Source organism: Fusarium poae, chromosome 3, assembly GCF_019609905.1.
Source record: "Fusarium poae strain DAOMC 252244 chromosome 3, whole genome shotgun sequence".
In the NCBI taxonomy this organism is placed as follows: Eukaryota; Fungi; Ascomycota; class Sordariomycetes; order Hypocreales; family Nectriaceae; genus Fusarium; species Fusarium poae.
In genome coordinates, this window is record NC_058401.1 from 2555643 (window position 1) to 2571300 (window position 15658).

Here is a 15658-nt window from a genome sequence, read left to right on the forward strand (position 1 = left end):
ACAACATCAACCGATTCACATGACGGTTGATCTATTGGAATTCACTTTATCCCCCCAAAATCATCGATATCCGCTGCCATAGTTACACTCAATCATGCCCAGTAGCATCTTCAGTGCCTGGCGGGCGAAATCCAGGAAAGACGTCGAGCCAAGTTCCTCAGAATCCCAAAAGTCTCGCATAAACTTCAGCAGCTAGAGACTGCCACTCAATCGTCGCAGAGCCCGTGTTGATGGGCCCGAGGAGCCTGGCGGCGGCGACAATATCTATAACAAGCCTCTAAATCCCAGTCATGAGAGATCCCCTTCTCAAAATTCAGCATCTTCACATATTACCCGGTGGCTGAAACCGAAACGGCGAAAGACCACTACCTCAACATCTACGTTGACAAGGTGGGAAGAATTGTCTGGCTGCAGACGTGCATTCGTTCCACTAGATACAGGTTAGAAAACCCACTGGACATAGTTCAACTACACGTGTTCTGTAGCTTACCGTCCTTCTCCTTTCAACAGAAACCTTGAATACTTCCCGCGCAGATCTCAGCGATGCATTCCATCATGTTCGCGAAAGATGGAAAGGCGACAGGAGCTCTTCAGGCAAATCTGCGGCAGCCGTGTCATGCTATACCGCCAATGACAGGAAGTCATCCCAGACAACTCGAGACGACTACGAACAAGAGTCAGATCCTGAGATTTCAGCTCACATTGTTGAGAAAGATCCGCCACAACTCGCCCCTTTACCTGACTTGTCCGAGTGTAGCTTGGAAAGATCATCGACCTTGCGAGCTTGTATAGAGAAGGCATCTGACGACTTTGTTGTTGAGTACAAATCGCAGCGGCGCTCGTCAAAAACGACTCTTCATCATGAACTGACTAGCCGACCGAGAATCTATACAGCACAGCCCAAGGCTTTACCGGTCGTTACACTTCGATCTCTTGAGCGGAAGAAAAGGATAAAAGGTAAGCCTCAGCCGTCTCGTGACGTGGCTTCGCACTCAAAGGACAAAACCCTTCCACATTTGGAACCCGATTTCAAAGCACGTTGGCTCGGTTTACCCAAAGAAGAGTTTCAATGGGCTTCTGAAAAATCTGTGATCACCAGATCCGATCTCAAGCACGATTTAGAACAGGTCTCACCTTCACGTTCTACCTCAATCACAACTCTTCAGCTACCCCCTAATGTTCTCGAAAAGCCACCCTTGTCCGAACAGAACGTTCATTCCCTGCAATCGGCCGCCTTTCAATCTTCACCAAAGCCAGTTATCCAAAATCGGCTCTCAAATCGATTTTCGAGTCAGGGGAGCAACGTCACATTCTCTAGCATTAGTTTGAGCCTATGTTAGAAATCACCGCCCTGGGGTTGTTGGGATGGGATTCTATAAAATGCATGGCTGTCTCTTCATCCTGTAGGCTAGTCCATCCAATGCCTTTTCGGCGTTGATCATGACATTGGGTTTGTAGCATAGGCAATATCGGGGTGATCAAATCAGAGCCAGAACGATTAGCAAGCTGCATTGTGGATGATGTGCATGTTATCGACTTCTCCAATTGCGTGGTGTCACAAGAGGCAGACTCGTCGGTTGAGCAAGCAGATGGATTGTATTACGAGGCCTCCAAATGAGTACCATCAATCAAAGATTCAAGATGCACGTGTAGTAGGGGTATATTCAACGCTTGCCATTGCCTAACAAAAACGCCACACGGTATGTCCTCTAACAGTAGTTTTTGTAAATATTGTACATACGTCAATTGTATCTTACACTAGTTTTCTCCGTCAAGCGCCCCCTTTCTCCGTCAAGCGCCCCCTTTCAAAGAGTCCCGAGACCTGGCCCATGAGTGTCCGCCACCAAGCTAAGGGCCAGTCCTTTGGATCTCCTTGAGCGCCCAAATCCTGATTCACGTTACAGTGACTCCCGTGGCAGTGACCTGTAGTCCTCTTCGGTTCAAGATCTTTCACCAGATGTGAAATCAGAAACACTCTATCCAGCCAAATTCGAACGCCTGGAGTCGATACCACGCCTGTCTTCGTTTTGGCGTCTGCGGTCGTTATCATATCCTCTGCTTCGTCTTTCTTCATATCTTCTATCCCTTTGGGGCCTGCCCGCTTGTGTTGTGTCCCAGAAAGATTCTATTTCCATAACAGTGTAGTACTCGGACATCTCCTCTTCGGCTGCGCCGCGACCCTTTGTCTTTCGCAAGTTGGGTTCCTTTTCTTCGCGCTTGGCAAAGAAGGCTTGGATTTCGCGGTTGATACGGCCGCCAATGGGACGGACTCTTTGAAGGTCTTCCTCAGGAAGCATCTCTTGCTGGATGACCTTGTTGTAAGACCCATACATGATACGAGCAAGGGCAATGACCTCACGTTGCTGATTGTACAGAATTCCTTCATCTCGATCCGTTTTGGACTTGGTATCACGGAAGAAGTGGTTATGGAGTTTGCGGTATGGCACCCACAAACGATCGAGGGCTTTCGTCACCTGTATACCGTATGCGCGTTTCGCACCAGCCACATCGCCATCATTGGCACGGGCTCGTAGGTGATAGTGAGTATTCTGAACGGCGGTAAGGTAGAGACGCATGGTCTGCGGATCGGGGATCTCGATGCGTTCCATCATGTTGTCGAGAGCGCGGTCAGCATTCTTGATGACATTCTGGTTGATGTTGTCTCGAATACATGTTTCCATGGCCATGCGGTAGATACGGGGGCTAATGGTGTCCTCGGGAACAATCGACAGAATCTCAGTAGCATGTGCACTAGCCCTGGCTTGCTTGAGTATGCTAAACAGACGCATCCAACAATCCCTATCAGGCTCTATGTTGTACTCGCGGACCAAGAAGTTCCAATACTTGATGCCGATACCGCTCTGTTTTGTTAGGTTCACAACCTGGAGCAATAGTGACAAAGTGTTGTTGCCAGGAGTGGCATAGAAACCGTTGCCGTCCTTCTTGGCAACTGCACCTGTCTTGGGGTCGGTTTTGCGGGCATCGACAGCGGAACGTTCTTGGATTTTAGACAAGTTGGGTACGTTCATGGTCTGCTCGACGATATCAAAAATCTCCCTTTTGTCATCTATATCAGATGACATTAACATTAACCGGCACATCGAGCAGACAACCTCTTCATCGATGACCAGACGTCCTTGCCGCCATTTGCTCATGACCTCCCCCCATATAACTTTGGCGCGTTGAACAGAATTTCTGATGTTGAACTGCTTTTGCTCATCTGTTAGATCCTTGACATCGCTGTTGGTATTCCATCGCAAAGCGTTGAAAATGGTCGCATAGGTGAAAGCAGTCACGGCTCGTGTGGAATCGTTTACTGTGTCGACAATGGCGAACATCGAATCCAAATCGCCCGCTCGGTTGCAAACGTTTAGCACTGCGTTTAAATGGGTTGTGTTTGGCTCCAGACGGCTATCCTTGAGAAGGTTATTGTATTGCTTTACAGCCTCGGCGACAGCGAGTTTAGGATGTTGGGATCTGGCGAGGCCGCGAAATAGGGTAGTGTAGGTCTGGGCGTTGGGAAACTGTGCGCGCTTCTTCATCTGTTATGATGTTAGAGTTTCGTTTGAAGTTCAGCATTCGACGGGTATACATACGTCGTTGAATATTCTGATTGCTTTGGTCAATTGCTGTTGTTGCAACATGTAATCCATCAACATGGTCCACGGTACAACCAGTGACAATGTTCTACTGCCCATCTTCACAACGCAATAGGCTTCTTCAAATTTGCCCTTTTCTAGCGCTTGATTGACATACTGTGAGAACTTCCATGGATCATCACCGAGGTATCTCAGCTCCTTCTTGGCGACTCGTTCGATTCTGAGCATTTCCTTTTCCGCTGACACCGATTTCTCAACACCATCTTCAAGACTTCTTGGAGTGTCTCTGTTGTTATTCTTCGGTGCGTATGTTTTTGATATAGCGGCGGTTGTCGCTTCCGTAGTCAGTGTTGTTTTCGCTGGTTTGGCTGTCGTTGAATCAAACATGTGCTGTGTTTTGTGAAAGGAACGATATTGAGACTCGAGAATAGGCCTGGCAGCCAGTCTCCGGTGTGGCACAAGCTGTAGAGCTCTGCGCAGGCATACGCCACCATATATCAATTTGTCGGCCATCATGAATGAACAGGCGGTCGCAAATCGAGACAAAGAGAAGCGCTGTCACAAAGAGACAATTCAGTCGCAATGCCGATCACGAAAAAAAGTATCTTATCTTATCTGTCGAGGGGTCCTGGGGGAGGGCAAAAAAAACTAGAGACACATGCCCTGGGTGCTGAAAATAAACAGTCTTGATATGGGTCAAGATGGGCTAAAGGCGATCAAAGTATTCTGTCTAACATGGTGTATTTTTCGCAATCTAATGGATCTACCCTGTCAAGACCGGAGCCGTTGTAACTATGTGCCTCCAGAGCCTGAAAGCCGCCGCGTCTAAATTGCCGCGCACAACGACATGCCCCTTGTTGCAATCCTACAAGGGGCTTATAGATTCTGAAGACGCCCCTCTCCCCTGCATGCAGCTAATCTATTTTGAGTCCAATTGGAGACGCGCTTCGCGGTTGCAGTCCAGTCAATGTCTATTTGGGGGAACAGGAGACAATATTAGTAAGTCAGATTGGTCGGTTTTAGACCAGATCATTTGGTTGCACTTTTTTGTAGCCCGAAGCACTGTGGTTCGTATGTAGGCTCTTACTTTTGTTACCCCCCTACAACGTTTCTTAGCAACTTACCAACCTTGGGCAAAGACAAAACAAGCGAAATACCAACAAACTTGCATTTACTTGTCTATATTTTTTTAACCCATCAAGCATTCCATTCTATCCAAAGTCATTACTTTTCACGGTTCCCAACCTTTCTCCAATTTCTTACTCTGCCTCTGTTCACGAAATCTCTAGCCATGGCTAAAACTAAAAAGGTTGCTACAGATTTCGAAAAGATCATCAACGAGGGTAAGCGCAGATATCCAGCCCCAAGAACGTCTTCCCTTTCTGACATTGCGGTTTTAAAGGGCGCGAGCGAAAGAAAAACGAAGACCTCGCCAATCGCATCTTCTCCAAGAACCGCCGCCAGAGCGCGCCATCCAAGCTTGGTGTCAAGTCCACTTCCAGTCCCTCGCTCGCAAGTCGCGTCGGCGTTAGAAAGGTGCAGCGCGCCTCGGGCATCGGCGCCCGCTCGAATGCTCCCGGTAACGTGAACGGCGAATGGACTCATGACCTACACCATTCGATCTCGGGTGACCTGAGCGCCCGTATCTCTGCCCCCAATGGTCCCAGCAAGAGAGCCAACAACCGCCGAACAGCTCGACTATCCGCCGCTGTTGATCGCATGGACACTTCGGCCGATGCGCCTCAGCAAGTCAACATAGTAAAACCGAAGGGGAACAACGCCAACAACAGTTCCATGGGCATGAGCATCCGGGGTCTTGCTGGGCCGTTTACCGTTATGGCACAAAACTTCGCTCCTGGCACCACCCCTGCCGATATCGAGAGCGCCATGACTCCCATCGGAGGCGAGATTGTGAGCTGTCGCATAGTCAAATCGAAGCCTATCCTCATCTTCGAGATGGCCTTTGCTTCGCGCGAAGGTGGCGAACGAGTCATCGAAACATTTAACGACAAGACTGTCAGTTTAAGAACGTCGAACTGTCCCTAACACGCACTAACGTCATTTACAGGCTGATGGCAGAATCATTAAAGTCTACCCTAAGCTCGGCGCTCCAACAAACATCTCATCTCCCAACCCTCCCAGGGATGCCCCTAGCGGCCCTCGGGGCAGTCGCGCAAGCAGGCCCACCAAGGACAACTTTGTTGACGGCTCAATGGGGTTTCCTGACTTGATGCAGACCACTGCCACAAACGATTCATCAAGGAGCAACCAGTTGTATAGTGATAACCTTGTTGGCGGCAACCGAAGAGGTCGCGGTGGCCCAAGGGGTCGTGGTGGACGATAAATCCATCTCTTTTTTATCGACTCTTACTTTAAGGGTAGCTTAAATGGTTGCAGAAACTTGGGTTCCGCCAGACTTTCCTGACGGAGAAAACAATCCACGAGACCAGCTCACATCAAGTCCCGCTGATCTGCTATCAAATTGAGTCGCATGTTTCCTTCCCCTGGATTTATTAGGGTGCAAAGAACGAAGCACCTAGTATCGGGTCTAAATGATATCACTCGGCTTGCTAATGTCGTCTTTTATGCGCTCAGTAACCGAGTTTTCTAACAGGGCCGCAAGTCTGGTTTCTGGGTCTGTCTTTTTTTGGGCTTGGAGTTTGGAGTTAATAGTTGGTCTATTATGCGATAGTGCCTACCAGCACAAGCTTCTGGCAGTGTTTTACGATTTCATGCCGGCCATTCGATAAACACAAAACGTTTGAACCAACCAAGAGACAAGTCGTTTTCAATAAGGGGTTATTCGTGATATTTTGTACCTCCATTCAACCTCCCAGATTTAGCCCTGTGAAGCCTCCATCTCCCTAATCAAACAAAAGACAGATGACACCAATACAACTACACGTTGGGAGTCGAAAACCAAGAGTTCCTATCCCATGATATGCCAAGCGCGTTTCGTCCTCGTACACCAAAACTCAATACCAGAACAACAGTATCTACAGCCAGGCTACATAGCACTCAGCCAGGCTTCGTTATCACCCGTTGAGTTAAAAACTCTGCACCATGTCGAATTTCTGACTGGCCATCCCGCCACTTAATACTATACCAACAAAAGAACGAACGGAAAAACAAAAACAAAAAAACAAGCCGCCGCCAAAGAGTAACCCCGTTGAATCCTGCGGCCGTTCCCAAGGCAGCTCCACCTCGTCAGACGAAGGAAGTCGTGGAAAATCTCACAAATTCCATCATGGAACTAGTTAGCTGATACGATCCTGTTCGCCTCAAAATTGCAACTGGACTTCTCAGAATTCCGACTTCCAATCCATTGAATACGCCCTTGGCGCTGAGTCTCTTCCAGCCCCCTTCTTCGGCTGCTCCCACATATTCGGACAGCATCGCCCGAATGAACTAGCCGAGAACGTGGCGCCCTGTTTCGTAGTGCTTGGGGATTGAAAGGAGGAACGGATTCCTATTACATTAGAACCATCATTCAGCCTTTTTTGAACCATCAACCATGAGCATTGGTTTGTTCTGCTGCCGTCAAGGACAAACGTCAGCGGCGGTTCGTTGTTTATCGAGTGAAGGCGCCTTCATCATAACTTGGCACAAGTATCTGGTCCCTCATCAAGCTACACCACTTCAATGCCACGTGTTCTGGTTTCCCATAAAACCTTCTTCCAGAGTGCGCTCCTCCAGGTTGCGAATGAAGTCTCTGTTGCCCCGGGCTCCTTGCTGTACGCGGCTCCCTCTTCGGTTTGCTGCCGTTCGATTATCGACGTTGCCACCTGTCATGCTTTCCCCAGTAGGCGGATAGTACGCTGGGCTGGGTTGCAGACGAATTGGTTGACTGGGATCAAGATGGCTTGCGACTCGTTGGATAGCGGCTGGGATGCCGCTCTGTTGCTGCTCCATGGTAGATGCGCGTTGACGCACTGGTCTAATCCCCCCTTGCTGATGCTGATACATATTGGGCTGGGGCATTTGCGCATACTGGCCTTGAGGCATCTGCTGGGGCTGTTGGGAAATAGGCATTTGTCCATACTGGCCATGTTGTTGACCATATGGCGAGGGCATATTTCCATGGCCACTTCCCTGGGGATACATGTTGTTTCCATACATTTGCGGTTGCGCATGCCCTTGCTGCCCATATTGATTGGCGTTCGCTGGGTACGGGTTAGGGGCGGCCGAAGCAGCTTGCTGTTGCGCCGCTTGCGCCCGTTGCTTGCTGAGCGCCTCGGCCTGTTGCTGCTGCTGTGTACCGGGCGCCGGTGATCTGTTCAGAGAGCTTGACTTGAGGTTCATTGGTGGTATAAAAGGGCCAGTGAACTTCTGCTGAGTAATGAAAGGGTGAAGCTTGGCTTGCTGTGGAGACCATCTTTCCAGAGGGTTGATTGTTAGAAGACCTCGAACAAAATCGATAAATGCAATACGATTGTTCATTTCTGGTTCAGTTTGTGTCAGCGGCGTTTGAGATATCTTCTAGATTTTATCTTACCTCTGTCAATTTCGCTTTGCTTCATGTTCTTCCGGGGCATGGGGTAAGTTTTGATTATCTCGGGAAGAGTGTTGGCCTGGAAATACTTCTTGCTGGGCTGCTCTTTAGTATTGCGCTCCCGGGCGTATTGTTCCATTGGCTTCAGCTGGTACGTCCGTCGTCCAAACTCATCCTGTCGCTTTTCGAAAAAGTCGCCCGCCTGCTTGCCCATCTCGATCATCCAGTTCGGGGGATTTCCTAGCATTTCGACAATTCGCGAAACCTGATTGTACTCCGAAGATCCAGGAAACAAGGGAAGACCCAAAAAGAGCTCCACCACAATACAACCCAGAGACCACATATCGATGGCTGACGAGTACGGCAGGCCAAGCAGCACTTCCGGAGATCGATAGAATCGTGACTGGATATAAGTGTAGACAGTCTGTCGCTCGTCACAAGCTGAGCCAAAATCGATGATCTTGATGATAGGGCTCTCGAGGTTCTTTAGAAGAATGTTTTCGGGCTTCAAATCACAATGAATCAGACGAGCCTTGTTCAACAGCGCTAGACCGTTGAGAAGCTGTTGAGCAAACACACGAACAAGCGTGGTGCTGAGACCTCTAAACTGGTTCTGCTTGATAAGTTCGTAGAGGTTGACACTCAGAAGCTCAAAAACCAGGCAGAGATGCTGTCGATGGATAAAAGTATCCTTGAGGCGCAGCAGATGGTGGTCGTCATTCTTGTCGAGTTTCGTGTTGAGCTGTGACTTATTAGTGTTTGTGTTTAGCGACAGATTGAGAATTTCATACCAAGTCAAGGACGGAAACCTCCATCATACTCTGGTTGAAGTAGGCAGTGCGGTTCTTGATAACCTTGACGGCAACTACCTCCTGTGTCTTGAGATTCTGGCATTTGACAACCTGACCGAAAGTTCCCTGGCCCAGGACGTCCAAAATAAGATAACGATTCCTGTGACGAAGGTTAGAGACCAAAGTCCATAATGGGGCACTATGACTTACTTGTGGCCAGCTTCCTCGGAGCCAAGAATGTCATTCACATAAAGAATGTAATCGCTGTCTTCGTTGTCATAACCATCATTCTTGGTGCCCTTGCTGGGTTTTGTCAACACTCTACGGGGATTGCGAGACGACTCATATTTGAAGCTCGGGTTGCAAATACGGTAGGTAGCAGGCAGTTGGACGGTGAGGGCCTGGAGGGGCTGTATAAATGGTGAGCATGAAACTGTGCAAAGGATTGAGGACATGAACATACACTGATAAAACCGCCCTCAGGGTTGGCACGACGAAAGGGTGGCTGTGAATTGACCTTTGGTTGCAAGTCGGCAGAGGACGACAATGGCTTGAATTCCGGAACAGGACCTCTGATCACTTGCTGAGGAACGGGCCGGCGCGGAGACTTAGGATCAAGGTTGAAGGCAGCGTCGAGATTGCTGACAGCAGATGAGGGATAGTTTTCCTGGTGACCACTGGAAGCGTAGGGGTTGATAGGAGGCAGATGCTGTCCTGGCTGATGTTGACGAGCACCGGGGAAGTAAGGAGACTGAGAATAATCGGGCTGGCGTGTGGGCGATTGTCGCTGTGTCGGGCTGGTGAATTGGCTGTTGGAAGCAGACTTGGGCGCGTAGGGCGAAGTGGGGGACAATGTCTCCATGGGCGAGTATCGTTGAGCAGCAGAAGAATCTTGGGGAGAATGAAGATTAACGGGACGGCTGCCGGATTGGTGGGATTGGTGATGAGGTCTCATGGGGTATTTGATACCGGCATGAGCATCGTGGGCATCGTGCATTGCGACGTCACCGTTCCCGTCGGGCATCTGAGAAAGTGAGATGGGAGATGCGGTCGCGTTAGGGTTACCAACAGGAGCAGAAGCAGGCGGAGCAGCAGCTGAGTGAACGGGGGCGCCGCCGTGGAACTGGTCGTATTTATATCCGCCTTGAGGTAGCGGTTGGTTGGTATAGTCTCGGGAGGTCTGGTTGCTACCGTTGTGACGTCTCGAGGAGCCAGGCGAGTTTGCGTCGGGATATTGCTGCCACTGGGGATCCATGACACTCACTGACTGGCTGTTGCTGCAATGGAAGCTGGGCGAGGCAGCTTAGAGCGACAGCGTCAGGGGTGGCCGCGATGAAGTCGAGGCAATTGGTGGCCAGCAGCGAAATCGTTGAAGCTCTTGCTGTCAAGAGTGGGGTGGGCAGTGCGTGGTTATCGGGCGTTGACGATGATGTCGACGGTCGATTCTATCCCAATGATTTGGGATGGCAGGGCGTAGGATTGAGGAGTAAGAAAAATGAGAGCAAGAGGAGAAATCGCAGTGTAGTATAGCGTTGAGTAACTTGGGTAGCTAACTTGGCTGCTAGCAACGAATACAATACAGTACAGAGCGCAAATGGTTGGCCGGCTGCTGGTTGGGTCGAATGCAATGTTGGAGATGGATCGAGTTGGGTCTTGTCGCGTACAGTCGGTCCCGCAGTAGCCAAGTCAATGAACAGTAAAAGCGTGCTAACCCAGGCCGTCCAAATAGAACTAACGTTAGTGTGCTGCCGTGTGTGGTGCAGTGTAGAAGACAAGAGATGTTTGAATCAGCGCACCGAATCCTCGCAATTGTACCGCAGCCGTAAAAGCACAGCACAGCAAGAGATGAGGGGGCGGGAGGATTGGGCACCGCAACCAGTAACCAGTGGAGGCCCAAGCCAAGGCCTGGGGGTGGGTAGGTATGGGTATGGGCACGTCAGGTAGGTAGTCAGTCTGGTAGGTAGGTAGTATTAGTTGGCGCGGACAGACTCTGGTGTTGTTATTGTAGAGGTATAAGGTTCGGTATAAGAAGATGCGCTGGATTCTAATCAAAGAATTTTACAAATGAAAGAATCCATTTCACCTATCAGTTGATGACTGAAGACTCTTGTGCTAAGCTTCGTGGAGCTGAACGGAAGTGAGTAAGAGGCTGGAGAGCAAAAGAAGAAAGAATAGAAGCAGAAGCGCCTGCCTTTTCCCTTCCCTTTAGTAGGTGCTCTGTACCACTTGTGATATCACATCCACACCCGCCCACTGAGTTTATTTGTACATCAACAACAAAAACAAAGTGTCAACATGTTATCTTGTTCTTGTGTCAAGATCTGTCGTACACGATTTTTACAGACAGAGAAATGTCGAGTCCGTTAATACTTAGTACGCATGACGTTTCCAAGCAGGCAATCTTAGACACCAATAGGTGCCCATCAAATTTACTACTGATGCCAGCTGTAACCATCGAGCTTTAGAATTCCCAGCACAAATTGTTACTTTAGTGATTGTTCACAATTTCCAAAGTCGGGCTAATACTGACTTCGCCATCGCTCTACCTGATAACCTATTAGTGCCTCTTATACGAGAGAAACATACAATAATTTTGCAGACCAGCCCGGTTATGTCTGTTCCTACAAGGCCTGAGTGGAACCCTCAAGGGTACGCCGCAGTGGGCAAGGGAACCTTTTGGGACCTAGCAGCGGTGATCCCCCTCCTAATACTCTGTACCCCGAGTTAATGTGTCGAGTAATCAACTCAACGATGAGTAAGTTCTATAGCGGTTGACTCTTTTGCCCCCTTCGTTTTCGGACAGATAGACAGTGACAACAGTTGCACAATATGTCGTCTGTGAATCGCAACCTACCTCATTACCGTCCGATATGTTCATCTTAGGTACGAAGCTCCTGACTCCTCTAACACGAGCGACACGCAACCCATTGATTTACCCCGGAAATTGCCAGCTACGCCTCCAATGCTCAAGTCAGCTTCTGACCTTAGCTTCTGATCCCCAGATGTTCTCACATTTCCCACGTCCACGCGCCGCTGATATCGTTGGCATTGGTTCTCTCAGCCTAATCAGCAACACAAGCCCCCATGCCCGTAATGACGTCCTTTCCCAGGGTCTTGGGGGATTACCGCGGAAGAAAAATCAAGTTTCATATCCCAAACGGCTTCCGGCCCTTTTCACCTTATCTGGTAGGACAAGACTTTCGACATTTCCAGGTTCAGCCCCAGCCCTCTCATTGGGGTTTCATGAGCTTGCCGCCCATCCAGCTTCAAATACGTGGCTGTCGTGTCCAATATTGACGACTTGACCAGGGTCCACTGGTGCCAGAAAAGCCCTCTAAACACGTAAAGCTGTTGCCATGCCAATCGTAGTTACTATGCTCCTCAATTAGCAAAGACCACGCAGAAAATCATGTGTCAGAACAAGGCCGAGGTTTGGCAGTGAAGTAAAGGCTCTCATTATGTTTTATTCCTTCATCTTACGTCAACTATCGATTGTCTTTCCTTCTTCCTCTTCCAAGACAACCCTGCCTACATTTGTACGGATACTTGAGCATCTTTAATTGAAGCTTGAACTTCCGCCTCTTGTCGACCTCCCAGGGCCCTCACCTTTTGTCATCAGTCTTACATAGTCGTCAAATCGTCGTAGTTCCATCATTTCGTGAGCAAGAATTATCAGGAAAGAAAAAGTGAAAAATAGAAAAAAAAATGGTCCCGTTAAGAAAGAAATGTCACCGCTAAATACACAGATGGAAATTCCTGAGATGGAACTGCCACCCCCTTCGCCAGCCACTGAAATACCAGATGCTTCGTGGCATACAAGAATGGACGAAACGCTCATGACTTCGTCAGATAAAGAAATTTGAAATACCAGAGTGACACTTGACCAAATGCAACAAAGTCGAGGTCAAATACTGGTGGTAGGTATCCTGGAGATTGCGCTCGTACAGAGAGATGAGATAGAGAGAGACTGAGAAACATGTAGCGCTCCTTGGCTTTTATCGACATAACAGGAAGGGAAGAAAGAAATGTGTACATCCGATTGAAGGCAAGACAGGAAAATTGCCCTTTTTCTCCCAGAACACGGAAAGGGGGTATCACAGGCCCATACTGTAGTAATGCTTGGAGATACTGAGAAAAAAGTAACGGAAGCAACAGAAACAGCAGAAGCAAGCGCGACAAAAGAATCCACAAAAAGGTGAGAAAGAAGAAAGGGAGTCATGGAAAGCGGACAGAAAGAAGCCTGGTCCGCACCATGATCTCACGCAACAGCTCAGTCATTACCTCGCCTAGCCTTCATCCGGCTTTTTGACTTGTCTTGCTTTCTGATTTGGTCATTGCCCCCTAGGCTTGATAACCACCAAATCCGTTGTTGTAGTTCTGACCGGGGCGAGGCTGGGCCCATTCAGCATTAGGAGGTTGCTGACCTCTTCCGTAGCCGCCAGCACTCTGAGGGGCAGCGTATCCCATTGGTGAGCCAGCGTAACCCGCCGGCGATCCAGCTTGCGGGCCGCCGTAGTTACCAGGCTGTCCGCCGTACTGGGCTATATCGCGATCGTTAGCTACTATAAGGTGTAATTCTGGCTATACCTCAACTCACCACCATACTGAGGATAATAGCCAGTAGGCGTGCCCGGGAAGCCAGGAGCTTGGGCACTCTGGGGGCTGAAAGGTTGGGCAGGATCGAAGCCTCCCTGAGCATTAGGAGTCTTGTCCTTACCCCACTAAGAAAAAACAATTGTCAGCCATGGTCCTATGCAATAGATCGAGGTCAAAGTAGGCAAAACATACACTGCACTTGAGAGGGCGGCCGTTGACGTTGTATCCATTCATCTGACAGATGGCCATAGCCGCGTTCTCATGAGAGTCCATCTTGATGAAAGCAAATCCTCGGTCAGCCTGGAACCGAGACTCGACTACGAAGCCGAAGTTCTGGAACAGGGGCACCACGTCGTTGGGAGTCGTGTAAGGGGTGAGGTTTCCAACATAGACGGTGGTCTGCCAGCTGGGAGTTTGAGTTAAGATGACCTCGTAACTAGCGACGCCATGAGCGGGGAATTGGTGGTGACCGTAAGGAGTGGTGGGAGTCATGCCCATAGCCTGCATAGCCTGCTGCTGGGCCATGGAGGGTTGCCCTTTTTGGTTCGCCCAGTTGCATCGGATAGCTCGCGAGCCGAGCCATTCGCCGTCCATAGAGCTCAGTGCCTTCTCGGCCTCGGGTCGGTCACGGAAAGCAACAAACCCGTAGCCTCGAGATCGGCCAGTCTTCATATCCCACATAACGCGAGCCTCAGAAACGGACCCAAAGGCAGAGAAGGCCTGGAGAAGGACTTCGTCGTTGACTTCGTTAGACAAGTCACCAACGAAGATGTGGAAGTGGTTCGAGGTGTCTTCCTTGTTCGTGGTGTTTGACTGATAGGCCCAGTTGACACGGATTTCCTATACAGCATGTTAGTGCCGGTGCCCATCTTCGAATTTCCGGTTGTGTCGGGGTATGGTACCGATTGATGAACTCGTCGTCCGTTGAGAGTCTGCATGGCACGCTCAGCGGCTCCGGGGTCGTCGTACTCGACAAAGCCATAGTTGTAGCCACGCGCCTAAGAGGACAGAGGTTAGCTCGTCATCTCTACAAGTTTTCTGCTCGGCCAAGAACTTACATTCTTGTCGGGAATGATCTTGACGTTCTGAACGTGACCCGTAGTCTCGAAAATTTGACGCAGAACTTCCTCGGTCACTCGCTGGTCCAGTCCACCGATATAGAGAGCACGCTTGTTAGGCTCAGGGGCGGCGCGACGAAAGCCACCTGCGCTGGTGGGCGACATAATGCCTCCATTGTCGGCGGATCTGGGAGAGGTGATAGCAGTCGGGATCGGGTTGGTGTTCTGAGGGATATGAAGAGGCGGAGGGGCCATAGGCTGGCCATTCTGACTAGCTTCATAGCCAGGGGCGCCAGCACCAGCCTGAGGAGGAGGCGGCAACTGGCCTGGGTTGGAGGGAGCACCAGCGTCGGCCATGTTGATGGATGTGATGTTGAGTCGAGTCGAAGAGGGTGTTACAGGGAGATGAGGGAAGAAAGAGATGGACAACAGAGGTAAGAGGTAGTAGAGTAGGGATTGGAGCTACCCGTTAGCTGTGCTGTGCTGTACCGTAGTTGATCGGTCGAGGTGGAGAGTCGGCGGTCGGTGACAATATGTATGTACTCGTACCTGGGTATTTGACAGGACAGGGGTCCAAGTGGACGAGTCGACAACCCGGAGCTAATTATGACACGGTGGGCACAGAGAGCGAGAGAGAGGGAGGGGTCTGGCTCTGGCTCGGGCCTGGTAGCCTGGTTTGACAACGGGGTCCAGACGAAATGATTATTGTGGAAACTCCAACGTCGTTGAAGAAGCCCTGAAGTTGACACGCGAGCTGCGGAGGCGCAAGGTTGGTTCAAAAGGAGAGTGCTAGTACTCGAATCGTTCGTTATGAGTTTGCGGGTGTAATATAAGCTGCTGTAGTACTGCAATACGGGACAAACGAATGGATTTAGATGCTGGCTTCAGCCGTGAGACGTGGGGTCGTTAATTTGTTGGAGATGAGAGCTGTTAGGCTGGTGCTGGCTGGAAGAAGCCGGTGCCACCTTGTTTGTAGAGAGACCCAGCTTTAATATGAGATGCGATGAACGAATAAGCGCTGGCGTAGTGAAAGAGAAATGGCGATCTGAAGGGAGAATCGCGGAGGGGGAAGTAAATAGCAGTGAGAAAATGAAATTGAAGAGAGAAGAAACCGCAGACCCT

General features: G+C 49.8%; 5 protein-coding genes across 5 annotated transcripts; 2 read left to right on the plus strand and 3 right to left on the minus strand.

Annotated features, from left to right (window-relative positions):
* Window positions 1-94: 94 nt before the first annotated feature.
* FPOAC1_008247 (uncharacterized protein) lies at window positions 95-1340 on the plus strand (the record flags this gene model as incomplete). The annotated part of the gene is made up of 3 exons (XM_044852692.1): window positions 95-171; window positions 220-440; window positions 511-1340. 3 exons carry the CDS (start codon window positions 95-97, stop codon window positions 1338-1340), a joined length of 1128 nt encoding a protein of 375 aa, XP_044705362.1.
* A 636-nt stretch (window positions 1341-1976) lies between these two features.
* On the minus strand, window positions 1977-3986 carry FPOAC1_008248 (uncharacterized protein; the record flags this gene model as incomplete). Its single annotated transcript, XM_044852693.1, has 2 exons — window positions 1977-3542; window positions 3597-3986. The coding sequence occupies 2 exons, from the start codon at window positions 3984-3986 to the stop codon at window positions 1977-1979; spliced, it is 1956 nt and encodes a 651-aa protein (XP_044705363.1).
* Window positions 3987-4890: 904 nt separating this feature from the next.
* On the plus strand, window positions 4891-5943 carry FPOAC1_008249 (uncharacterized protein; the record flags this gene model as incomplete). Its single annotated transcript, XM_044852694.1, has 3 exons — window positions 4891-4942; window positions 5002-5615; window positions 5668-5943. The coding sequence occupies 3 exons, from the start codon at window positions 4891-4893 to the stop codon at window positions 5941-5943; spliced, it is 942 nt and encodes a 313-aa protein (XP_044705364.1).
* A 1295-nt stretch (window positions 5944-7238) lies between these two features.
* Window positions 7239-10137, minus strand: FPOAC1_008250 (uncharacterized protein; the record flags this gene model as incomplete). The annotated part of the gene is made up of 5 exons (XM_044852695.1): window positions 7239-8041; window positions 8095-8833; window positions 8883-9042; window positions 9093-9292; window positions 9346-10137. 5 exons carry the CDS (start codon window positions 10135-10137, stop codon window positions 7239-7241), a joined length of 2694 nt encoding a protein of 897 aa, XP_044705365.1.
* A 3086-nt stretch (window positions 10138-13223) lies between these two features.
* FPOAC1_008251 (uncharacterized protein) lies at window positions 13224-14893 on the minus strand (the record flags this gene model as incomplete). Its single annotated transcript, XM_044852696.1, has 5 exons — window positions 13224-13423; window positions 13480-13603; window positions 13671-14318; window positions 14381-14476; window positions 14537-14893. 5 exons carry the CDS (start codon window positions 14891-14893, stop codon window positions 13224-13226), a joined length of 1425 nt encoding a protein of 474 aa, XP_044705366.1.
* Between the last annotated feature and the right edge of the window lie 765 nt (window positions 14894-15658).